Genomic DNA, 27,548 nt, shown 5'->3' on the forward strand with positions numbered 1-27,548 from the left:
GCAATTGGGTTCCCAAGACTATGATTAAACGATAGGCTCGAGAAGATGGAAGATCGCGAATGTGTTTTCGTACTAGTGATTTCACGTAAAATGTTCCATGCGTGAATGGTAACATAATTTACTCTTCGATCGAGACGCGACCATTAAAGGAATTAGATTTCCGGAGGCTATCTGTTGAACGATGATAGCTTCAAGAAGATTGAATGCAGCGAATTTATCTTCGTATTTTCGATTTCGCGTCAGAATGGCTTGCACGCCCGACGACGCTTTCAGTAAGATTTTTCTTTCGTATCGGCGATTTCGATCGTATTCATTGTATAGTTTGTTTGCACGCGTGCCTAACTCGCCGTAAACTGGTTCATTATGCTACGGTAGCCATAGATTACAGAGATAAATACATTTGTGTCTTAATGTCTGGACAACCGAGGCCGTCGCGTACCTTTCACCACCCCCACGTTTATGATCTACATGCATAACCGTGCGTTCCCAATGGCGCAATAGCGTGCCGGCTACAAATTTGCTTGCTAATTAACCAATTAGCAGAACATTGCTAATTGACTGATTAAGTACCCACTCGTCGGGAACTAGATTGATACTGATGCGGTCGCTGCCCGCGTGTATTAATGTCGCCGGAAACCGTACCCGCTGGCTTCGTGATCGAAAACGTACACTGGGTGTCTCGCAAACCCCGTTTCGCCAATAAACGACAGACATTTCGTTCCAACTAAATTCCTGACGCGAACGATCTTACGTTAAATGCAGCGCTGTACGATCGAAGTTGGAAACGTAAATATTATTAACACTAGGACTATCGAAGCAGTCGATTCATAATGTCTAATAAAACTTGTAAAAAATTTACTCGACTGAATTTTAAAAAATTCATCGTAATTTTTTGTAGGAGAATGAATAAACACATATTCCCATTGCATTATACGTTTCTTCACGTATTCATTGTTTGAATTCTTTTGATACACATAAATACACTATAATTGTCGGTAGTTCTAGTGTTAAAAATAATACTTCGTTTAGGGGATCTTGTCTTGTCGAATTTTGACAGATACTGTAGGATATTCGGGTTCATAAAAGTGACAATCTAGAAACGAATATATCAAATGGAAAATTTTATGTCTGTTCAACGCGGGTCATAAATAACCATAAACTAGGTCAGTCTAAGAAGGTGTGGTCGTGTCACCGGTAAATAATGCTGGTTAAAACCATTTTTATGAATTTATTTTTAACGAAACAAATGGACATGGACAGGAATTTTGAACGGTTCGACAATGGTTATTTTTGCAAATATTTTATTAGTATGTTTTATTCCTCTGTTCTCAATTTAACCCTTAACGGTCCGGAAGTACTTCAAGTTTTCTGACCGCTGGGTCCAAGCTGTTTTTCATACGAAGAGAAATTATGTAAGTATGCCATAAAAGATATTTAATTTTTCAGTGAAAATTCATCGATATATCTTCACAGTAATAAGATAGTAAATTTACTATAATAAACATTTTACTTAAGGAATAAAAGTGTCATGGCTCGTATATGGCGACATTGTACCGTTAAGGGTTAAATATGGGCAATTAAAATATATAAAAAATAACTATGTACCTGATTTTTCTATTAAGAAAAAAATCATACTACAAAATTACGTTAAAAGGTATACAGAATTCTAAATTATACATCTTGTAATTAATCGTTGCACTAGAATTTTACGACAGTTGTAATTTTTCCAATCTTCTGTGTTCCGGTAAAAGCACAAAATTTTAGCAGAAACGTTGCAGAAAGCATTCATATCAATGCCTATCATTCTATGGAGGCGATTGGAAAAAAAGAATGAAAATGTCAATTATGGAATATTTCGCGCGGAATCGCGTAAGAATTTAACCGTTTCCTATTCTTGTGTATTGTTCTTATCGGTTATCTGTTCGAATAAAATTTTGCCCAACTGCGACGGGAGCTAATTCGTCGAATGTGTACCTTTGCAAGCGCCGTTTGCGCGACGCGACTTCGCGTCCGCGGGAACTGCGCAACCCGGGCCCGGGAATAATTCAAAAGATAATCCGATAGTGCGGTTATAATTTGAAAGATGGTGTTTGAGTTTCCCCGGACCGACCCGGATACGTGTATGCATTCATTCATCCGCCACAGACTATGGGGATACGCCGCGCGGCGCACACCTATTCAAACGGGCACGTGTGCGCCAACGTATGCCGCATGTATTTGGATAGAACTGCCGCCGGCTATATTCTCTGATTGGGGCTGGTCGAGCTTCCTCCTGCCTTGCTTCCTGCTTTGCATACCTAACTACGGAGGCGAATTCCTCGACGAGACAAACCGGGATCGGTCGGTTCAGCTTAATTTCCAGCTTAAACCCGAACATCTGGGCCAATGGTAGACGCTTACTTTCCGAGGCTTCGACGCCACGCGAGTCTCGCGTCGAAAAGATATTTCACGTTGAAGAAAAAAAGAAGAGCTACCGTGTATATGTGAGGTCTGATTACTTGTTTTTTAATATGAGAAGCTGTCAGGTACTGTGCACGTTTAAAAAGATGACTAGTGGGTGGCCAGAGAGGCAAGAGGGGGAGTTTGTAGGCCCCACCCATCCCCACTCTCGTCGTTTCGGCCAATAGCAAAGTTCGAGGGTGTATCGAACTCTGGAGTGGGGAACCAATTAGACCCGCATTCCTTTCACTTGTCAACTTCTCGCGGACACACAGTAGTAGTTCTACACCAGACAATAACTGAGTACTCATGTATGACTCAATGTATATAATGACTCTCTTGGATGGTACAAAAATAATCCGTTTTCTCAACTTTCTTGGGAACTACGAGTCTCGAGACTGATCTTTTGATTCATTCATTCATCAAAAGAATAACAAATAAACGAGGTGTTGGAAGACTTTGTCTTACCCGATATTGTATAGATGAAATTAACCCCTTTCCGTGGCATTTATCTCGATGAAATTCGGACCCAAACGGCAAGCGCCAACGCGCGGTAAACAGACTAGACTGATGCTAAACTGCTTTGTAACGGAGATTATAAGAATCGTGACTGACTCTTGTGGCGTACTGATAGGAACTAAAACTCAATGATGATCGTAATTTGCTGTTCGCGAGCTTGGCTCGTGATATTCATGTTTGGGCCAAAATCTTCAACACGAGTCAGAGTCGTTAAAGTACGGGAAGGGGTTAAAGAGCCATACTGTATAGTTTGATCCTTGTTGACACACAATTCTGTTTCTTTTGTGTATTGTATAATGTACCTTAACAAATGTCTCATCTTATATCACAACTCTCACAGTGATAAAGTGAAAAATCATCAAAATTCTTGATTTTCTTCTTATTTTGCAGAATCACCTCTTAAAGATCGTCCACGTTGTAAAGTATAGACAAACATCCAGTGTAATAAATTGTGGAAGTATTTACGCGCTCTCTCGACTACGACCGTTTATCGTTGTCATGGTTCGTCTCTGTTGCTTTTGACATTTCGTCGAGAGAAAGAGAATTCTCAATGATATTTCAGCCGCCACCGGAAGGCGCCGACCTCGTCAAAGGGTACCCGCCAGCGTGGATTCTTCGTAAAAATATAGGTTTGTTTTCGAAGCAAACACTGGTCGACCCGAACGTCGCACAAATAGCAACACTGATGAATCGCTCTTTATGGTTTTCAATCTCGAACGTTCAACGGGAAAGGAGCACGTTGATGCATTGTTCTGAAGCGTTCTAAACGTTGCAGGAGACGTTACGTTTCATTTTCACCCTCGGAATCGCAAGTTTAATGGTAAGACGCTTTACAGCGCTGGATATACGAAGAAACGTAGAAAGCATGGATCCTGTTAACGTTTATTACAGCGCGCTGTCATCTTCAAACGAAAGCTATAATTTTCAGGAATGTTTCTTATTATTCTGGGAGAAACACTTGCTGAAGCTTCTCAATAATTGTTCTGGAAGTTCAATTGCAATCCGTATCATATTTTGAATTATTGTTCTCTTAGTCCTGAATCCTGTTCAATTTACAATTAGAATATTCGTGTCTTTGAACTTTTTATAGGAATGTAAAACATTTTCTATAAACAAATTTTTGTATAATTAATCGATGGGAACAAAAATGGAAGTTTGAATAATTTGTGCTATAGAACACGATTAGAGTATCGCGTTAATAGGCATAGCAACTGCATATGTTAATAAGAAACTGTTTCCTTCTCAAATTCAAGCAGAGTATAGGCCAGAGCAATTTACGAGTTCCTTTCTGACGATCAGTCTTTTCGATAATAGAACACTATATCGTTTGGTTACGCCCACCGTCTCGTTTAGTCACGCCCAGCGCCGTTTTATCTTGTGGATCAACAAGGATCTCATCAGTATTCGATTCGGTCCCATTCAATTCAAATTTTCTTCAAGTTTAATTATTAATATCGCATACTAGCTTTCACACCTTAGTACAGTAATGCTTATCATTGTTACAATTTATCCCCTTGCAGTATTAGAAAGTTCTAGCTAAATGCACCACTAGACAATGTTGAAAACAATAAGCAAATTCAGATTCGAATACAATCTTATATTCACGTTACAATTTTAAGATTTGGGGCCATTTTCAAAGTAACTGTAAATAATGCCACGAAATTATTACCTGAATAATTAAATAAAAGTATTACTCAGTAACGAATATCATAAAGAAGATCATAAACCATATCCAAGCAGTTACATTTTTAAATGAAAGTATACAATTTCATTGGAGAACATCTTTTCAAAAGTTAAACCTATAAAACCTATTCAATGTCTCGTACAGCAAAGAGTTAAGAAGTATCGTTTCCTTTCTACAAAACGGTTTGAACGGTGCATTAAAGCTCACAAATTCTTTTCCAACCGTTCTCTTCAGATCGCATTAAGCTCGTACGAGCATGCAAGACCACGTACACGAAACTGGAATAAAATCGTTCCCCCGACACGTTGGTCAGTTCAGTCTGGTACTTCTGTCAAACGGGACCAAACTTGAGGGTTTCGAGTCAAATTAATATCACGTTAACGGGAAGAGAGCCGAAGGTGTCGTTCGTAATTACCGGATAGCCGATAATTAAGACACGAGACGGGCGAACGTGGAATTTAAAAGTTAAATTGTGTTTCGCTCATGAATTATGCATTCGCGGTCACAGCCTCCTACCGATTTTGCCGCGGGAACTTTGATCTCCTTGGGTGTATCGTATCGATCAAATAATCGTAAAAGGATCGTCGACCCAATGCACTTTTAATTGCTCCGCCCCCATCCCCCCTTCACCCCCGACGCGAACGTTTTCGTCGGTTTTGTTTAGCGCCACGTCGCGTGTACAATTTTCGACGTCTTCTTTAAGGGTCGCTCTTCAGCCAAATGAATTAATTGTAAGCGACGAACGGGTGATTAAATACCATGGAACGTTTCCCGAAGGGTTTCGATTATTTCGCTCCAAGTACTTCGACGAAGCGACGCCGGCGACTTTTCGCGTGGGTTCACCTTCTCAAAGGGCTTAACAGAGACGAGTAATTAATAAACCGTTTCATTACCAAATTATCGAGGAGTCGCAAGAATAAACTATCCGCGGATAATTAAAATTTCATCGTTCGATAGTCAGATTCACAATTAATAATTAAATTATAAGTCTCGATAACGATTCCATTTTGGTCCTCGACTACAGAAATATTATATTTTCTCTTGCACAGTAATAGGTTTTCATCCGTATAATAAATAACTAATTTTATATTTTAGTAAACAGTCGAAGAGTCTACCAAATTATTTTTACCCCTATCAATGTCCATAAATTGTTTTCAAATCGACCTAAAATATTTCGAGGACGTTTACCTAAACTTGTATTTAAATTCGAATTTTAGCTCGAGATATTTTGTCAAGTTGTGACTCGTTCGTGCTCTGTAAAATTGATGATAGAGTTTGAAAATTTGCTCCTAAAATAGGAGAGGACTCTCGTTCCCGGCAAACAACCGCTTTGTGCGGAGCGGATCGCGTTCCTCGTCTATTAAATCGCGTAATACCCTTAATTAAAACATTCCCCGAGCTGTTATCCACCCACGATTGAGAGACTTTTTCCATTTCAATTAGAAAAACCTTTGACCGCGTACAAGTGCGCGAAATCAAGGGCGAACGAACCTCGTTTTTCATCGCGGAAACGTCATTTTCGTTTCAATTAAGATGAAAACTCCAGGACCGTGTTCATCGGTAGCAAGAATCGACGGAGATTTGCATTAATTTCCGCGACGAAAGGTGAGTGGACATGCTCGAGCCGGGCCAAGGAAGGTCCGAGGTTTCGAGTGACTCTCGTTTCAATGTGAAACCGTCGACACAGGACGAATTATACACGCACCGAGGTTTCGTTACGAAGGGAAAAGATGGACCCGGCTTAGAGACCAGCAGGGCCACTCGAATTATATTAAGACGGATTCCTCGGTCCAGCGGACTCGATGTTATTTTAAGCATCGTTGAAAAGAAGTTATTACCTTCTTCGTCGAACTCGTTAAATTCTGGGTTAAGCATCCGCCTGACCTTTCAATGGGATTTTACTTGCTCCGCCGCTTCAAAGTGCTGAAAATTATATACTCGACCCTCCTCGACGGTCAAGGATGACATCAGAGCAGAGTAAAATTTTAGTCGAACAACAAATAACCGATAAAAAATATAGAAATTTATTCGATTTAATTTTATTTTTTATCTAGATAGGATAAATTGATCTTGCAGAAATCAACGAATAAAATATCGTTAGACGAAGACGTTATGAATACTTTAAAGTTATCTTCTTGAAGACTGGCTCAACGTCTCACAATGTAACTTTCCGTCGAATATCTCCTTTTATGATTCCATGAATAAAAAAAGAAAACATTAAATGTTAATGTATGGGACATCTTTATATTCATACTGTTTCCTTTGTGAGAGGAACAGTTTCTTGCAGACTTATGCTTTCCAAACTTTCTTAATAAATTTCACGCGCTTTATTCCTCATTTACATTTCCATAATTCCTATTAATGGATTCTTTCAACTTTTCAAATTTCATTATCAACCTTGCAAGAATTTAGTCATTTTAACTTTTTGTTAATAGACAAATTTTAACGTAATTTTTGGATTTAAAATTTATTAGAGTGACTGTATTCAAATAAAATTAAATGTTCTGTTCTCCAGAAATTAATTACAACGTTTTCATTTTTGAATTTTGCATTTTTATTCCTGCAATGTCTTCCTAATAATTCGACAAAATAATTTATATTAAAAAATGCTAACCTCAATGACCGAATACTTGAAATTCTTCCAATTATAGGTTGCAATAAAAATAGTATTGTCTAGAATGTTATAAAGACTGTTTTCGACCATATTTAATTTAAAATAAATTAGTCTATTATCTATAAAATGGCTATTTGATCTATCTCAGATCCCATGTGTTGTGCAAAACACATTTTAAATTAATTTGCAATAAAAAATTTGTTAAACTACAAATAATAAATATTTCAATAGCATAGCTGTTATTTTATAGCATTCTTAACAATAATATTATTGAAAATTTTCTAAATAATAGGGTTTGTTCGTTCAGAATCTTTTAAAGAACCGTCGTAAGTTCGAATCTACGGTCAGCAGGGAACGCGTAAAAATTTATGTAGCCAACTCTCCGTCTACAAGAAGCATCTGTGCGTCATAGAGGAGTTTACGTCGATGGAAACACGCTTGTAAAGATGGTATCGACCAGTTCGCGTAATACTGGCACGTATAAAAGAGGCGATATTGCGTACACGCATCGCGAATCCCATTGTATCCCGAACGACGCCGACTGGCGACGTCCCCATCGACGAAGACACTCTGTCGCGAGCGAAATGCAAATCGTAAAACCGCTTATGAAATCAGAATTCACTGCCTCAAAGGGGGAAAAATGGAACGTGGACGATGGGGAGGGGGATAAAAATGCATTCCACCCACATATCGATTCACGCTTCCAGTTTCGTTGAACGTGATTATCGATGGATCGCGATTGTCGTCTCCGACGCGCGGTGATAAATCCTCGAACTTCGAGCCGCGAAAGGTACGGGATGTCCTGGTTGTCCATCTCTTTGACAACTCCGAACTCTCAGGAACGTTTGCATAACATCGATATTCTTAAATGAAATTTATTCTAGGGTTCGAACGTTACATTTATAGATCGTTGGGAACAGATTATTTTAAAATATGTATCACCCAAAACGTTGCTAAAATCTTCGATCCAGACCCGTTGTGCGAGCTACTTGCAGTTTTCACGATTTCTGCAGAAACGAGAGGTACAGGAACTACGAACTCTCAGGAATGTTTGCATAACGTTGCTATTCTTAAATGAAATTTATTCTGGGGTTCGAACGTGCACATTACATTTATAGATCGTTGGAAACAGATTATTTTAAAATATTTTTCACCCAAAACGTCGCTAAAATCATCGATCCAGACCCGTTGTGCGAGCTACTTGCAGTTTTCGCGATTTCTGCAGAAACGAGTACAATTTGTAGCAGAAACCGTGGCCTATTCGAGTGATAACCTCACGCGCGAACAATACAGAAAAATCACAGAAAAGGAACGAACTCCCTTACGCGCGATAAAATCTGCGGTATATTGATCGAAATACCTCCACTCGTCGACAATCACTGCTTTTGTCGCGCTGACGAAGGTAATAAAGTGTATTTGCGTCCCACCGTCGATGGCGGATCGCGGGAAAACGAAGGTAATTTGGTGTACCGAGGGGGCAGCGTGGGTGGAACCGTAGGAATTTCGTCGTCATTAGGTGCAGAAACGGAGCACGGCAACGAAAAATCACCCTCGCCGCGGGGACGGACTTTTTTCAGGCGTCTTTCCTGGCGTTCGCCGATACACGGAACCGGGCTGGTTTTCCCTCCAGGGTACAAAGTCGTTTCGACAAATGGAACGTCCCCGCGATAGAGAAAATTGTACCGGCAATAATAAAGCGATACGACGAACCGTCGGGTTAGGGGAGTGGGGAGGGGATGAATTGAACCTAGACAGCGGGACCAACCACCCTACTCGTTCTTCCGATGCCACCGATAAGTCCAAATATTACGCCCACTTGTTTATCCTTCGCGATGTACCATTTAATCCGATTGTATTTTTATTGGGGGACCTGGGAGAATTATCGTCGCGAGATCCCTTTGTCTCGAAATATCTACGCTTGATCTTTTCACCGTGGAAAAGAATATTGATTAACCCCTTGACTACCATTTAATTCAAAAAATATGTTTTCAAATGTGTGCTATTTAATTTTGTTTAAATTTGTTCGTATGTGGAATGGCTACGAAAAAGAATAGATTCGTTTTACTAATACGTCGTGAATGTAAAAATGTAGAAATTTTAATATATAATACTTAATGTCGAGTGAGAAGCTTCATGAACTTGTGACCAGACTAATAAATGAACTATACGAAATGTATTATATTTAATATTGCATGTGGAATAGATGCAGTAAAGCGACGGAGTGAAATTAATAAACCAGTACAAAATAAAAGAAGAAAAACACTTATACTTCGTTGACGATTAAACGAGGAATCAATCGTCCAAAGGACCAAGTATCCACGCAAATATTTTTATATTTTAGTTTATTTTGAATAAGATTTTCAATTTGATAGTAATCGTGGTAATATCTTTTCACGTTTGACGACCAGAAATATTTCTAATTTCGTCGGAACGAGACCACACGGGGAAGTTTCGAATGGAAGCGACGGTGTTCGACGCTTCGCGGCCGTCTATAGTTTCCGACGGAATCAAAATATTTGTATTCATATCGGGTAGTACGCCGCGCGGATAAGTGGCTTTCAATGTAGGTAAAAGGAGGGTAAAGTACTCACGTTGGCGGTGTCGTCGAGTTTCCGCTTCCACACATCGCTACGTTCGATTAGGGCGTTCCATTGCTCCGAAAGTTTGTTCACTTCACGGCGAATGCTGCGTGTTAATTCGCGTGCCTGCTCCTCCGCGCTTCTGTAGCCCCTCGAATCGCCGTCCAATTCTCTTCCGGCTGAAAACGAACAGTCAACCGTAAATGTGACACGTATTTCGTTCCTAAACCATCGCTGACGAACGATTACGCCAACGGTTTACCGATCTTTGGCCAACTTCGTCTTTTAACATTTAACGTTACATTTAACACTTAATATTTTTATCGTTATTCGATATATTGCAATTAATTCGAGGTAGTCTGTTTTTAAAAAGTTCAAACGATTCTACCGACCTTTATTAATTTTTCTTGCTATTCATTTTGCAATGTGTTTGTCGAGAAAATTGCTTTCTACAATATTAGATACTGTCTAAGCTTCTAGGTTCAGAAATTAATAGATTTATAATATAATCTATAATATAGTAATATAATCAAGCTGAATTTACAGGATGAACTAATAGAATGTTTCGATTTTCAATTTAATATTACATTTAACTCATAACATTTTTATCGTTATTCGATATATTGCAAATAATTCAAGGTAGTCCGTTTTTAAAAAGTTCAAACAATTCTACGGACCTTAATTAATTTTTCTTGCTATTCATTTTGCAATGTGTTCGTCGAGAAAATTGCTTTCTACAATATTAGATACTGTCTAAGATTCTAAGTTCAGAAATTAATAGATTCATATAATCAAACTGAATTTACAGGATGAATTAATAGAATGTTTCGAGTCTTCGTCAACCTCAGAAATTAACATCAGAATCTACAATTTTTAAATACTCTGAAGTCGATCTAAGTTGAAGTAACATATTAATAATTCCCAATCTTTTTCATCACGTTCATCGTACGACGAAACAACTTTTCCACCCTCATCGATTATGCTAGTCACTCTCATTGATAACTGAGAGTACAATGAATCGCAGAAATAGAGTTACTGCATTGGTGTCCAGGAGAGCAAGATTCAGGGGTACCTATGCTGCCCTATCGCCAGTGAATTAATTGACCTATGAATCACGCATCATATCATGCAGGTCAGTTTTTATGCGCATGTTTAGCATTGATAACGCCTACCGTCTCTACCTGCTCGTAGTTGCTCTATCTGCCACGTGTTATGATGATTTATGTTTATGGTACCGTCTGCCCTTTACTCCGTGACTGGCCACCGTGGTTAATCGCTCGATCCTGGGATCCATCGATCCATGTATCGTGCAAAAATGAAGAGACTTTGGATTCTGAGTTTCTGAATTCTCTCGTAATTATTATTTGTCTTCTCTTATGGGAAGAAATGGGAATAAATTCTCGAGTTTCTAACATGGAACCAGAGATGGAAAAAGTTTTTACTTAAACACAAAACGATCTACGTTATTTGTTCGATAAAAATTGTAATTTGGATTGTATCATCAAAATATGCTTTACGTTGTTGGAATGACAGCTTATTTGAATAACTATTTAATCAAATAAACGTTGCGAATCAATCGTTAATGCAGAAATTCCGTTCGTCGTTTATTATTCAAATTAAATTCCGTTCACCTCTGCGCAAACATTACACAACATTTGGGTTCAATCGTTAAACTAGTAAAAATTATTGCTAGAACAAAGAGGAAATTCGCTAAAAAATTGATTAAAATATGGCGCGAATGTTTAATTAAGACCAGAGGCAAACTAATAAAATTTCATTTAGATTATTACTAAGTACGACTATGAAATAAATCATTTTATCAAAGCAATGTAATTTTGTTTCCAAGCAGTAAAAATAAATGTGACAAATCTAGCTTCGAGGGAATTTACAAATATAATAAATTTTATGCTTGAGTATTTCTTATTATTTTCATATTTGTTTGTATTCGTGTACTGTATTTACATACTCTGACCATTCTACTCGAAAACACGAATGCAACAGAAGTGCAACAAATATCGACAGGTGGGTGGAAAATGGTAATCGAGAAACGAGCTACAAAAGTCGAGAGAAGTTGTCTACATCAGACTGAACCTAGATTGCGAGGGAGACGTCACGATCGCAGAGTGAAACACCTAAAAACAATTTTCACAGAATTGAATTAGGCACTCGTGTTCTTCATCGGTAAGCAATCCATTCAACAGTTGCACCATTCAATTTCCAGGCACGTAAACCTTTCCCCGTCCCCTTTTTACCTTCTCCGGTTGTTTCCCTCCATCGTCTTTCATCCCCTAATTTCTTTTTCCGCCATTTCTCATCTACGCGGCTTCCCTCTCAGAAACTCGTGTCGAGGCTCGCACAATTCCAATTCTAAATTACAAATCTTCTATTTCCTCGTATAATATCATTTTCTTTCCAAGAAATAAGTATTTCTTTCGTTACTCCAATTCAGTATATAACATATTTTGTTATAGCAATATTTGTCTTTTATTGTAAAGTGTATAGTGTTCTATATAAAATTAATTTTCCACAAATGGAGGATCGTAGAGAATGATCTGGGTTAGAATTAGCGCATGAGAGCTCAAGTTATGGGCTGAAGGTACTTTTGGCGAAGACTACAGAGCCGATATTTCAATTTTTTGGGCACTGAAAGGATTAAGGAGTGCAACCCTCTTCAGGAAACGTTGAAGAAACAGTTCATGTAAAAACGAGTAAAATTACGGCGTGCATTGCAAAAAGTAGAACGCTTCATTTGTCTTGCGAGGAACACTACGTTTGTCTTCATTATTACGGAAAGCACACGTTTCGTTTTTCCCCCGTAAAAGGAAGCACGTTTAGTCGGTTAGCTGCGTAAAGAAACGTGTTTCTCCTTTTCACAGTTGTACGTTCATTTTCTTTTTCGAGAGAAACACATTCAGAGATTCAATGATATTTTTAAATCGAATACATTATATTTGATACAACTTTAACTCGATTCTAAGATTGTAATATTATTTGACCAAACGTACTTGAAAAATGGACGTGCAATTGACAAGTATATATTCAATATATATAGAATAATGAAACTATTTTCAATTGAGCGAATTAAATAAAAAAAGTTACGCGAATAGACAAGTAACAAAACTATGATTTGTACCAAGTGTAACTTTGATAAAAGAGAATATATTAAGTATAATGAAATGAAATTCTTCCAAGAACAAAACAACGTGGATACGTTGCAACTATGTGGCCAGAAGTTTTCTATGCGAATATTGCATGAACACGGAACGTTTGCCCAAACAGAATATTGAATTCGTGGACAAACAGTAAACAAAAATATGTACGATATTTATGCAGTACAAAGAAACAGCTAAACGCTGTTTGTAGGGTTTGAAAACAAAAAGTAAAAACAAAAAGTGTGTATTTGATGCAAACATGTGCTCTAATTTCGTTTCAGATGGTCATCTTTGTGATCCAATAGTTATACTTTATGCAAATTCATATTTTTATCAATAGAAATAACGAAATGCATTGTAGAGTGTTGTTTCAACCTGCAAATATAATAATTCGTATCTTGAAGTATTCCTTATAATTTTGCATATTAAGTACATTCTGTAGTTTTTTGAGAACTAAAATTTCTCTAGAGAACTAACAATTATTTAGAGTACAGTGTACATACGTGTCTTCGTCTGAATTTCCAAACAAGGTTCATCGAACGACGAGTCAAAAAATGGTAAATAATGACTGAAGAGTCAACGAATCGCGTATTATGATTTGATGTCACGGACGAAATCTCGACTCTCTGTCGAAGAACTGGTGCTGTATCTCCGGAGATATACCTGGGAATGTTGTATGATCTAACCCCGCGATGTGGCGTTATATCGGTTGAAATTTATTGACGTTACGACAACGCCCGACGACTGCTCGATGCCGTGCACGTTTCATCGAACGTGACTCCCTGCAGAGTGACTGAAATCGTGCACTGTGCGACGCGGGTTGTCCTCCAGCAGGAGACCCCTAATGTTCTGATCGAATTCCGAATCTGTGCTACACGATAGGCCCCCTCTTCTTGCTGATTATCTTACATTGAACACACCTGAACGTGTTTCTGGCGCATCGAGCAGGCGTGCGCAAACTAATTACACCGTTTCGAAACGCACTCACGAACGCCGTTCCTGTTATTCGTCCTCTTTTTATTCGATTTCAAGAACTGGAAATCCAAGGAAATAAAACGTTGTCGACTATAGAAGGACTGGAATTTTTGTAATACTCGTCGTATCGTTTGGAAAACAATTCACACGTTACTCGATCAAATCGTTAACGTTTCGGTGAAAATTTAACGAGGTGGACTGTCTTCGATAAGTGATAATTTAAATTAGAATTATAGAGTAGAATAATAAATAAAAATTACTGCTTTCTAAATCTGAACACCATTTCCAGCTACTCCCGTTTCGTTTCAATCGTATTTTCATCTTCGTTAGAATAACAAAACGTTAAATATCGAAAGTGCAATTTTTATACACTCAAAATGTCGAGTTTTTTTTTTAAACGACACGTAGAACTATGACTTCTAAGTAATAAATCTGTACTAACAGAGTGCATATGTTTGAAACCAACAAACACCAAAAGGGTTGAAATCATCGACCAAACGGACAATCAATACGCAGATTTCTTTATTCAGACCTCCAACAGGTTAAAGACCCCGATTTACAACGCTACCAAGCAAGTACAGAGTCGAATCGGGTCAAAGCGCCTCGAAACGAATTTCTTTCAGCGTTTCAGGACCGATTCTTCGCCACCCTAGGAACTCGTCTTACGATTATTCTCCGTTTTATTCGAATTCCACGGGCAAACGACAAAGAAACGCGGGAATTTTTCGAGCCGATTGGTCGAGGTTTCGTTTCCATCAAGCCTTCTCTCTCTCTGTCATTTTTTTTCTTTCTCTCTGTTTCTCGTAGGTATTCTCTCGCGTCTAATTGGTATGAAAAATCACGGAAAGAAGAATGGCGCGAATTACTGGAATTGAAAGCTCCACCGCGGCTCTCTTAATTACTAGGCCTGCGCTATTGGTGAATTCAGTCGCGCGTTGCAAAGCGGCTTGGCGGGAACTAACGAATGTACTTGGCCGACATTCTTTACTCTTTCGCGAAAACTTTCGTCCTACGGCTCGCACCGATGGGTTTCCGCCATTCTGGCCAGTTTTTCGGTTCACTGAGCTCCCTGGATTCTACAGTTTCCTTTCGCGTAAATGATGAAACATTTCCCTATTCGTTAAATATTTTTTTTTTTTCGAAATTTAAGAGCATCAAATTCTATATGTAAACCTCATCGTACCAAACTTGACGATTTTCTGGAAAAAAAACACCCCTGAAATGTAGAGTAATACAATGATTCAATCACTCAAAGAATTTGTAATGTATTTCAAAACAGATCAAATAATATTAGTCTTGCAATTTTTATTCGTGAAGAAAAGTGGACTAAAGTATAAAACGCAAATTTTAAATATTTAAAATTTCAATATCAATACAAGACACCAATTCTGAAAGTGATCAAATCATGCTTGAATCACTCAAAGAATTATTCAAAGAATTTGTAAAGTATCTAAAAATATATCAAACAACATAATACTAATCTTACAATTTTTATTCGTGAAGAAAAGTGAACCAAAGTATAGAACGCAAATTTTAAATAATTAAAATTTCAGTACCAGTACGATTCACTAATTTTGAAAATGGTGCAAGTTCATTAATGAGTTTGAAAGAAGATATTGATCTAGTTAACTCTCATGAAAGCTATTTGTATAATGACTTTACACTCAATGTAATAGAGGCTCGTGCAAACTAAGTAGATCCTATCAGGATTGTTTAATCGATGGGAACGCAAATATTTCATTATCCTGGAACGAGGATAAGTGGGTTTGCACCAGTTTCGAAATTGGAAAGAAATATCACTTTTTAAGCAACGTCTCTCGAAGAATAATGCAATTTCGGCGTGCACCGACAAAAACTTCTGCGGTCAATGTTACTGGAAACACTCTCGAGGGAACCATGAAACGATATCAATCGAGTTCAAGTATCGAAGTATACCGAAACTGAAATTTTCCAGGGTTAAAAGAGACCACCCGAAGGACACCGGAAACTCCACGAGAGGCTTCCGCGAAGTTTCACAAGGGAAATGCTGTTTCACCGTAATATAAATGCAATTTCCTTCTTCCTCTGTGCCGCGTACTTCGCATAAAAGACTTTCGAAAACATCAAATGTGGATTATAATACCGTGGTTAGTTCTATCCTTTGAAAGGATAATGACTTAAATACATACGGCGCGATGGAAAGATAACAGAAGAATTTTCATTTTGGGTAATCGAGTTTACGTATAATGTGATTGGGTATTAAGTGCTTATTACTCGTTTTTCTTCTCTCGTATTAGCTTTATCGAGTATTGAAATTAAGATATTGCCAATTACCCTGAAATAAACTGAACCGCGAGTGACATTTAAAACTCGATAAATTCTTTGTTTTTCTTTCGTCAGATGTATCTATTAAAAAATATGACGCCTTGAAATTTCGACACTTCGATCTCAGATTTACTTAACTCCTTAAATGTTCAGAAATCAAAGTAAGAAATCATTTCTAACGTTTGATGTAATTTCGAGAGTTGCTTGAAGCATACTGTTGTTGCTCTAAAAGAATATCATTTCTAGGATTTCGCTAGATCAGAACTACTCCGACTGTTTTACATTTACAGTGAAATATGCCGCTAGAAATGCCACGATTTGAAACTATATGGCAGCACCAGGAGTCGGAGAATTGTTTATATACGACGGCCGAACGAATACGGGAACGTATGCAAACATGTTGCAAGAAGTTCTGGAACCATGAATACGTAACTTGTTTGAACCAGTGTGAGATCTACATTTTTCAACAAGACGTCGCTGCTTGTCGTAATCCAAAGAAAACTAAAAGTTTGTTGCGCATACGTTCGTGTATTTCTTGGATTACAAAATTAAGCAAACGAATGCAAATACTCGGAATCATATTTCTATTTGGAAACCGTATCTCTTCGAAGCAATAGTTTAAGTCTGAGTAATTCAAGGGTCGTTCAATATTTGTTAAAAAAAAAAGAACAGCGACCGGAATGCTAGAATACAGACTATATTCAAACGTATTGTGTGTGTGTGTGTTTTTTTGTCGCTTTTGGGGTCAATGTTCAGAATTGAAAAGGGTAAGATTGATTAAAGTTGTATTTTCAAAGACTAGCTCTCCTCACGGGAGTTTGTCGCGAAGAATGAAGGGGATTGTTAAGTGGACTGATAAAATACGAGAAGTTTCCTCTTCTAGTCTTCTTTGTCGTTTTTTCCTCCTTTTACTTAAACCACGGAACAAGAGCGGCCCTTGGAAACGAGCTTCATTCGTTCTTGTCACTGCTTTTCACGTACAATAACCGCGGCGAGCATGTAACCGTGGGCCCTCTTGAATATTTCATTTAGATAATTCCACCCTCTCGAAAGCGGGATTATTAAGAAAAGTGAAACACGGAATTTATGATTATTTGACCGGGAGACATTCAGCCCCGGAGTTCTTGCCAGAAAATGGGCTCGTCCATTAAACGGGGAAACAAACTCTCTTCTATACGTTGCGCGAAACAAAAGATAGTGTGCCTTTCAGTCTCATTGTAACGATAAGAAAATACACCGATATATATATGTGTACTTCTTTTCTTTTAACAAGGGTTGCTGGTTGTGTCACCTGCTTATAATGGTTGCTAGCGACACGATATGCCCTAATCACTTTTTTTTTATTTCAATGCAACTTCAACTTCCAAAGTGTCCACATCATACAACGTTACTATAAATTGCATTACTAAAAATTTACGTTACTGTAAATTGCATCGCAGAATAATCTCCATTGAGGGTTGAAATTGCGTTAAAATAAAAATAAATCCGAATCAGCTTTTACGACAACACGAGATAGCAAATAAAACTTAAGTACTCATTTCATCCTTGTTTCTGGGGATCATTTGTACCAGAGAAACACACTTTACTTTAGGGTGATTTACCAAACTGTAACAAACTAAAGAAACACGGTTCGAGTAAATGCAAGTCGAATTTTAAACTCAACTCTTTTAGTATTAAATTTGTTAAGACGGTGAAAAATATGGGAAAGAAATAATTATCGCTTTAAAGAATAACGTTTCGATCATGAGATTGGTGATTTTTAAATGGATTGTTAGAGTACTATGATATAAAGACGTATCGAAAAGAGTATAATCCCTCGTCGTACGATTAATTATATTTTTTAACGATTTAATTTTTCCCAGAAGCCAAACGTAATTTATGTTACAGAAGGTTAACTTGATGTAATTTTTAAAGAAAAGCAAAAAGATTCCAGCTCACCTTCGGAATCCGAGGTGTCGGAGAGCGGCGGCTCGTTGGCGATGTACTGGCGCCCGCTCAGCAGGTTATTCTCCACGATCGGTCGTTTATCCTCCAACTGCCTCCTGAAGCCGCGATGATCGTCCTGAAACACGCAAGAAACACTGAAATAAAAATCACTCGACAAGTCTGAAATTTTATATTCATCGAATTAGCGACTAACTATAAAATGACTCGGGGAACAGCATGTACGTGAAACTTTGCTGCAAACTCGATAAAAATTCTACAGAGACACGTTCAAAAATCACGACGCATCGCAAATGAATTCATACGAACTTGAGTGTAACTTAGAAAATAATTTCATCTTTCGTTTAAATTTTTTCCTCATATTACACATCAATCGCTTCGTAAAGTATATACAGGGTGTTCGACATGGGAAAAATTTTAATGGAAGATTCTAGAGATCAAAATAAAACGAAAATCAAGAATATCAACTTCTTGATTGAGACTTCGTTAAAAAGTTATTAAAAAATTAAACTAAAAAAATTCAAATCATTCTGGAAAAATTATTTTTGGTTACAGGGGTCAATTACAATCATTTTTGGTCAATACACATACCCTCCAAATCCTACGCACTTTCGAGAAAAAAATTCGAGTATGTGCCTACATTTTTCGACAAAATAAAAAAATTTCAAATCGTTCTGGAAAAATTATATTCGGTTGCAGGGGTCAATTACAATCATTTTTGGTGAATACACATACCCCCGAATTCCTACGTACTTTCGAGAAAAAAATTCTTTACCGAAAATATACTGTGCGGCCAGAAATGTTTTAATGATTCAAAATTCAAACAATGCGTATTAATGGAGCTCAGGAGCCTCGGAAAAATGGGCCGAAAAAATACATCGAACGTAAGGTCTACTCTTGATTTTCGTCTTGTTTTGGCCTCTAGAATCTCCCATTAAAATGTTTTCCAGGGGTGACTGAACTCCCTGTATAAATGTTCGAGTTTTGTTTCGAGCCATTGTACAATTTAAAAATTTTCTTCAAACAAATATTGTATATAATATCCAATGCAACAATAATACAAACATGCCCAAAGATATTGGCGTACGAAAGTATTTATTTTCAACACTTTGCAAGTACCATTTCCAAAAAAAACGAAAGATGCCTTGTTGCGATTACTTTCCAGGAAATGTAAGACAAAGTTCGATTTTTCCCCCCCGCCAGGAAATGTAGGAATCCCCCTTAAAAACGAGTTCGTTCGTTAGAGCACCGGCTGGTATCAGCTCCGCGGCACTCGAGCGTTTTTCTCGCGCGGAGAACTTTCGAGGCTCGTTCGCGTCCGCGGTGCTTGTACGCCCAGGAGGACAAGTAGGGTAATCCGACGTGCTTTTAAACGTCGTCGACGACGCCCGGGCGCCATCGACGTCGTCTTCGTCTCGACGTGTGCATCCGTAATTTCGTTTGACGAGGCATCGCGAAGCGTCGACCACGCGACGAGGTCCGCGCCGCGGAAGCTACGAAAAAGTGTGCACGTGAAGTGGCCGGGAGAAGCAGCTTTCGCGATATCGCGCGACTTCTCGTTAACGAGATTACGTATCTTTTTCTCTCCCGTTCCAGAGAACCTCGAGAATTTAGACACCGTGGACCGGAACACAGTTTTCTCGCCGACTCGTTTCTCTTTCGCCTCGTTCGCGACGATGTTCCACACGACACGCTCGTTTCTTTCTAGACTTTCCCCCTCCGTCGCTGTTTCGCTACAGTTTTCGCCCTTATTAAACGAACTATAATACGAGGATACTGTCACCATCACCGTGTCTCTCCGCGAACGATTGTAGAAATTGGGACAAGCTTTTTTCGTTCAGAAAGCTCGTAGTGGAATCTTTTTCTTTGGTGCTTTGCGTTTATCTTTGGTAAGAAAATGACTCTCAAGATAAAAACACCATTTTAACAAATTACCAATATAATCAAGTATCACTCGAATCACGAAAGTTCCGTAATTTAATTACGTGTCTGGAAAAAGGAGCACGTTTTTGAAATTTTATAAAAGAAAAACTATTTGTGAAATTGGTTTGAGACTTTGCACAATTATTTACGTGTATATTGATAAGTTACATAAATTTTTTCATAGAAAACTGTACAACAGTTTCGTAAATATAGGCATAATTGTTGTAAAAGGAAACTAGGAATAATTAAACTACATAAGTACAATTCTATCGATTTTTTCGGTTCTTGATGTTTAATTTTTGTCGTTAACGAATATTATCAAAATTTTTACTAGATCGAATTCCGTACATTTGCTTTGATAATTCACTCATAATAATACAATACAGCAATATATACCAGGAGTGTTAAAAATTAAAAATAATTTCAGTTAAATTGTAAGAAGTACTTGTTCCTATTTGTATGTTTTTTTTGCAGTCTCGTTTCTCTCTCGCCTCGGCCGCGACGATGTCCTCAACGACGAGCTCGTTTTCTTGCACATTTTTCTCCGTGTCGCTGTTTTGCTGTAGTTTTCCGTCTTTGCCCGGAACGGAGGGGACGCGGTGTCTCTCGAGTCACGCGAAATCCTTTCAAACAGCCTGGAATAATTCACCTACTTTCGTTGTTGCGACGACCGAAAGCCCTTCAGTCTTGGCTGAGCTGATGATGAAACGCGGGGTTATTAGGTGGAGTTTCCCGCGTTTTCGCTTCGCCGATCGCGAAATTATTTCGGCGGAGCGTCGTTGCCCGACCTCTTTACCTTTGCTTTTCCGCGCTTAACGCGTCACGGAGATTGAATGCGTTCTTAATTCGAAGTAAGAGCGGAACGTCGATTAACGGAAATGTTCGTCGCACAATGGCCTATTAACGGAGTTAACGACTGGTGAGGCTTGTCTACGACCTGCTCGAACCAAGAGGACCGGGAGATTTTATCTACTTAAAAGGATCTCCATACATTTAGTATATTCCCTTCTATGTTCTTAATTTGCTTTTTCCTTCGTAAAATAAATTACAAATGATAATCTAAAACAGATTAAATTGTCTAAAAGGAATGTGGGTTTTTTTCCGGATCAATGATACGATGAGTATTATTAAAACTAACTATTGTATATCTAGTGATAACCTAGCGACGCTAAAAATGTGTTAATTATTGAGATACATCGTCTCAATGCTTAAGAGAAGAATCACCAGGAGAAGAAACCAGCATAAACAAGAATATTACTTTCCATGAAGAAATAAACGTTCATAATAATCAATAGGAATTGTTGAAACTTCATTGGATATATAGCGTCAAAGTAAATGTCAAAATAAACATAGAAGACAGCATAAATAATAATAGTTGATATGCTCATCGGATAGGGGATGAAATGCCCTTTAAAATGAGCGTTTGTACGAGTCGATAGCTTTATTAGTTCCGGAGATATAGCGATTTTAGTTTCAAGTCGATGCGGTGGCTAGTTTCGGAGATAGACTTTGTTTACGTTTCGTTGTTGCGCTCGCGCGAGTTCATTCATCTCGCGCGCGTAGATAGTAGCGCGTAGTAAATTCTTGGAAATACTACGCCGAGACTCGGTCGCGACAGTCCCGTACGCGAGGTAGGTCAGCACCACGCACGTGCGACAAGGAGGTCCGACTCCGCTAGACGAAGACAGAGATAAAAAAATTACCATTTACATAAATTACGATATCTCCGAAACGGAAAGTCGGATCGCCAAAAACCAAAAACCATTTTAAAGGGGAGGCTTTGCCGCTTCTAACAATGCCTCAATAATTAATAAAACGCTAATAGTTTCGGAACTGCACGCGTTTAAACTTTCAGTATTTTTAATAGCCTTTTCTAAGGTGGAGAGCGAAATTCTAAAAATTACTTTTTACATAAATTACGATATCTCGAAAACGGAAAGTCAGATCGCCAAAAACCAAAAACCATTTTAAAGGGGAAGCTTTGCCGCTTCTAACGGTGGCTCAGTTATGCAGAAAACATTAGTAGTTTCGGAACTGCACGCGTCTAAAGTTTTATTACTTTTAATACGCGTTAGGAGACAACTAGGAAATTATTCGGATAATTTAATTCCTACCAATTATTGTTTATGCTAATCTTTTGATACATTACGATTTGTTACCACAATTTTTAATAATAATGGCTTCAAGCTTCCAAATGCCTTATTTCGCATCGCTGTAATTTAATAGCCAGCAGGAATACGAAAATTCATTTCGCGCAGAATACAGGACATGTAATTACGTGATTAATTAGTTTATATAGAAAGAGCGGTCGTTCGTCATAGGACATTGCACGAAAATCAATAATTTGAATTGCAATCGTATAGGGCATAATTGTAGCAATAAGCAAGATACTTGTGCACTAATTATGAGCGAATCAACAAATTATACGGTGTTCCCGAAGTGGAAGAGTTCGAGAAATATTTAACAGTAGGATAAATAAAGCTACTTTTTGATAATGGACGTAAAAGAATAATGTATTAGGCCATGTTCGTGCCTTTTGTCTTCTTACATCGATGAGGAAGTGAAATTTATTTTTAATAGTAGTATGGATAAAATTCAACGAATTCATGTACATTATGTACCACAAATCTGAAGAGATTATTTAAATTACACGTCGTTTTAGAACGTATAATTTATAAACAAATAAGGTATACAACTGGCAAAATATAAGAATGAGATTTTTTTCCATCCAAAGAATCCGAGTACGATTTTAAATTCAGTTGTACAACCGGAAAAGGGTTATTGTCCTTTGAGTGGCCATAGCATTTGACTCTGACAAAGAATCTGGCGTTGCGAGCCTCGAAATAAGGTCGATCTGTTAGTACAGAAATTGGGAGCAACTGAAGCATCATTCAACCAATTCAGACTCTAGACGTTTTCTAATTGGCGACGTCGAGATAATCGTCTTATCGACGCGGTTATCGGAATGACGGGTTAATTACGTAGTGCCTTCTATAATAATCTGGTAATGCTATTCGGTAATGGCGCGTTGCTGCGACATCCAGTCAAGTTATATCTTCATCTTGATATCTGCTATTACTGAAGATCGTAATACTCGTTTTATTTCGTGTCTGCGAGGTTGTGACTCGATCTTTGATAGAATGTAGAGATAAGAGAAGAAAGTAGATCAACTTCAGAGGCGCCAGTATGTACATACGTGTGTGTTAATTGTGATTGCTAGAGTTTAATATGGATAAGTGCATATCCTTATTAGAATTTATAGATCAGTGATATTGGAACTGAAATTGTTCAATTTAAAATGAACATTTACCCTCCTTCTGTTTTCTTATTGTCAATTTGAACATGTAAACAAAATAAAGAATAATAAAGTATAATTCACACCCCTTTTGAAGAACGCTGATGCAAGTAAGCATCCAGCATCGTTTTAGAGATCAATGATATTGGAGCTGAAATTGTTCAATTTAAGATGAACATTTATCCTCCTTCTGTTTATTGTCAATTTGAACATGTAAACAAAATAAAGAATAATAAAGTATAATTCACACCCCTTTCCCTATTTTGAAGAACATTGATGCAAGCATCTAGCATCGTTCCAGAGATCAATGTATAATTTAGAATTCCAGAGGCAAAACACCACTGGAAAGGCTCATTTTAGTTTTCCACTAAACACCGTTCTTCTCAGTTTCGCGTCCGATTGGCTCTGAATAATTTAGGAACGATTGGCAATTAAAGGAATTCCAATTTCCTAAAACGGTCTCGGGGAACCGAATCGCCGCGCGATCGAAACGCTCGTTAAAATCAATTTCGTTCGGGGATAATAACCGTCGTTTCGCGCTAATTTCTCGCTCTGGCAATTTTCTTTTTTGTTCCGCGCTCGATCGATTTCGCGTTAAGCCGCGTTCGAAGTCACCCATCGGGGGTTGCCGCGTCGAGCAGCAACGATCCGTTTACGACGAAAGCGCGTTTTACGTATGCAACATTGGCCCGAGCCGTTTCGATTTCACGCACGAATATGGCGGACGAAACGAACCGGCGATTTCGCTGCGTGCCACCCAGGTACCCAAGTATCGATTTAACGTCGTGCAATTTCTGCGACCAACGTTCAGTTCGCGACGAATATCGGCCGACATTTTTCGACGCGGTCGTTCCGCGTTGGTCAGTTTTTCGTTTCGTCGCGTACCATGCCGCCGAGACTTTAATATTCGATTATTCGAGTGTGAAAATGTATTCCGTTTGTGGATATTCTATGGCGCATTATGCACGGTGCACAGTGCGTACTGCATACCGCGTATTGCATATTACATACTGGATAGTGCTTAATGCATGTTGCATTACGCCCACTGAATATTCCATAGTGAATAATGTGCAGTGTATAGTGCATATTGCGCGGCGTATTGTTTACGCTACACGGTGCATGCGGTACACTATTGCACAGGTTGTTCCAGCAATGGTGCTGCAAGGGATGATTTTATGCAAGGAATAAAGGTTTTTAATACGAGGATTTGTTTTCGAAAAAATGGAGTCTGAAAATTTATTTATGCACAGTATACTGACTTTAAGTTCCTTTCTGTTTGTGGACATTTATAAACATGGACAATGTTATTTATTCAACCCCTTGACGTACGATTTAATTAGAAGCAATTTTATCAAATGTGCAATGCTCACAGAGAGGAACAGATTTCTTTTATGAATACCTTATGAATTTTAATATACTTTCATGAATAAAAATAATGTCTCTTTTTTTTTTAATAGCATGTTGAATGCTACTATATGTTGCATAGTGCATGATACATGATATGCACCACATTATTGCACATTACATATTGAACAGAGCACAGTACACGGTGCACAGTGCATAGCATATTCTGCACGACGTTTGATGCATGGTGTATATTGCACATTGCACCTTGCAAGTTCCACAAGTGCATAATGCACATTGGTCAGCATATGGAATATTATGCAGAATGTTTGGTGTACAGTGCATATTGCATACCGAATATAGCAAAGTGCAGTGAATGAATAATTGCATACCAGACGGACCGTATTACATGTACGTGGTGCATTGTTTGTATCGTGTAGTGCATAGTCCGCGTAGTACATATTTTGTATAATATCCGCGGCACGGTGAGTGTTGTTCATTTTACATTGCATAATGCAGAGTGCACGGTGCATCTTGGAAACTGCATATTGCATTTTGCACAGTCGAATAGGTGGTAGTTCCTCGTTCCCCCTGCACTCGTTTACTACGCGGCTCTTTCGTGCACTTTGCATTTAATATATTTTACTACGTTACGTTTCCCCATCGTCCATTAAGATTGCAGCTCATAGCGGTGGCTCGAAGATTGCGTGTTCGCGGCTCGTTGTAATCTTACACCGTTAACCGTTCCGGGGTCCCGCTTCGTATTTGTATAAATTACTATGTCGCGTCGTCCGCGTGTGCACAACTATTTGCGTTACGAATTAGAACGCCGTTCGCGAAACTATTCCCCGAAATTCCGAGATCACGCGGCCCACTATATCGTTCAACTGCTATCCCGCCCGCGGAGTTCCGTTGGATTAACTTCTGGTCTGGTCATTAGTCGGCTCGCATTTCTGTCTCCCCGGGGGGGTTTTCTACGCGGCGGCGTTAATTTCCAACTTACAATTACACGTCAGATTCCGTGAAATATTTAAACGCCAGAAAAAGTCAATTTTTCCGCGGTTCTCGCGTTAAACACGAATCGAATTTCAACTCTACTAATCATTCTTCCACCCCTTGTGATTACAAATATATTTTGAGCATTTTGTATTCTATTTGTTCCTTCTCGTTGTTAACACTAGGTTTACGGTACGCGTCAATTTGACGCATTCAGATTCTAAACTTAACGTTATAGGACTCATAAATATTATTTGTTAGCAATTTATGTTGAATTGAATTGATGTAATGATATGGATGTATCCTGTAATTAAAAGAAAAACTGCATTTTAATGCAACTGTCAACGTAGCGAATTATAATAAAAATATGCCCAACATGTGTCCGTAAACCTAGTGTTAAACATTCGTCAGAAATTACATAGTTGCCATGAATCCATGAAATATTTGAACACCAGAAAAACTCAATTGTTTCACAATAAGGTGTTTGGCCACCTCTGGGAAACATTTTAATGGGGAATTCTAGAGGCCAAAACAAGACGAAAATCAAGAGTACACCTTACGTTCAATGTATTTTTTCGGCCCATATTTCCGAGGCTCCTGAGCTCAATTAATACGCATTGTTTGAATTTTGAATCATTAAAATATTTCTGGCCACACAGTATATTTTCGGTAAAGAATTTCTTTCTCGAAAGAACGTAGGAATTCGAGAGTATGTGTATTCATCAAAAATGATTGTAATTGACCCCTGCAACCGAATATAATTTTTCCAGAACGATTTGAAATTTTTTTATTTTGTCGAAAAATTTAGGCACCTACTTGAATTTTTTTCTCGAAAGTGCGCAGGAATTCGGGGATATGTCTACTGACCAAAAATTATTGCAATTGACCACTGCAACTGAAAATAATTTTTTCAGAACGATTTGAAATTTTTTTTATCAGGGTAACCAGACAGTTATGATCAGACATTATGTATTCAGTAATGAATTTTTCTCTCGAAAGTGCGTAGGATTTTGGGGGTATGTCTATTCACCAAAAATGATTGTAATTGACCCCCGCAACCGAAAATAATTTTTCTAGAACGATTTGAAATTTTTTAATTTCACCGAAAAATTTCAGCAGCTACCCCCCGTCGATTTTTCTTAAAACTTCGTTTTTTATTTTTAGTAATTTTGATTGACGCCCTACAGAAAAGTTGTCTAATACTTTTTTGTAAGTACCTATGAGCTCTACTTCAGAAAAAAGTTTCATTGAAATATATTCACTATTGTAGGATTTATGGCTGTTTGAAAATTAGACCATTTTTTTAAGGTTTTTCTCATTTTGCGGGGTCAAGGACCAACTTTTCCAATATTTTTTGAATTTCTACATATTCCAGATTAAAATACGCGTAGTTTGCTTTTTTAAACATTAAAATCGTCCAATCCGTTCAGAAGTTATGACGTTTTAAAGATTCGCATGAAAATTCGGACAGACATTTCTGGCCAGAAACTATATTTTCGGTAATGAATTTTTTTCTCTAAAATGATTAGGATTTCGGGGGTATGTGTATTGACCAAAAATGATCGTAATTGACCCCTGCAACCAAAAATATTTTTTTTAGAACGATTTTAAATTTTTTAATTTCGCCGAAAAATTTCAACATCTACTCGAATTTTTTTTGGAAAGTGCGTAGGATTTCGGGATTATATCTATTCACAAAAAATGATTGTAATTGACCCCCGCAACCGAAAATAATTTTTCTAGAATGATTTGAAATTTTTTAATTTAATTTTTCAATAAC

At 38.0% G+C, this 27,548-nt stretch overlaps 1 protein-coding gene across 7 annotated transcripts in view; it reads right to left on the reverse strand.

The window, feature by feature from the left end:
- LOC143342394 (dystrophin, isoforms A/C/F/G/H) overlaps positions 1 to 27,548 on the reverse strand; it is a 655,322-nt gene that overhangs the window by 73,881 nt on the left and 553,893 nt on the right. For all 7 annotated transcript variants that reach the window (XM_076766217.1, XM_076766218.1, XM_076766213.1 and 4 more), the window contains 2 exons: positions 18,205 to 18,328; positions 9,848 to 10,014 (listed from right to left, as the gene is read on the reverse strand). In XM_076766217.1, coding sequence (XP_076622332.1) covers positions 9,848 to 10,014; positions 18,205 to 18,328 — 291 coding nt within the window. The remainder of the gene's footprint in view (positions 1 to 9,847; positions 10,015 to 18,204; positions 18,329 to 27,548) is intronic.

The sequence above is a fragment of the Colletes latitarsis genome, chromosome 6 (assembly GCF_051014445.1).
Source record: "Colletes latitarsis isolate SP2378_abdomen chromosome 6, iyColLati1, whole genome shotgun sequence".
Classification (NCBI taxonomy): domain Eukaryota; kingdom Metazoa; phylum Arthropoda; class Insecta; order Hymenoptera; family Colletidae; genus Colletes; species Colletes latitarsis.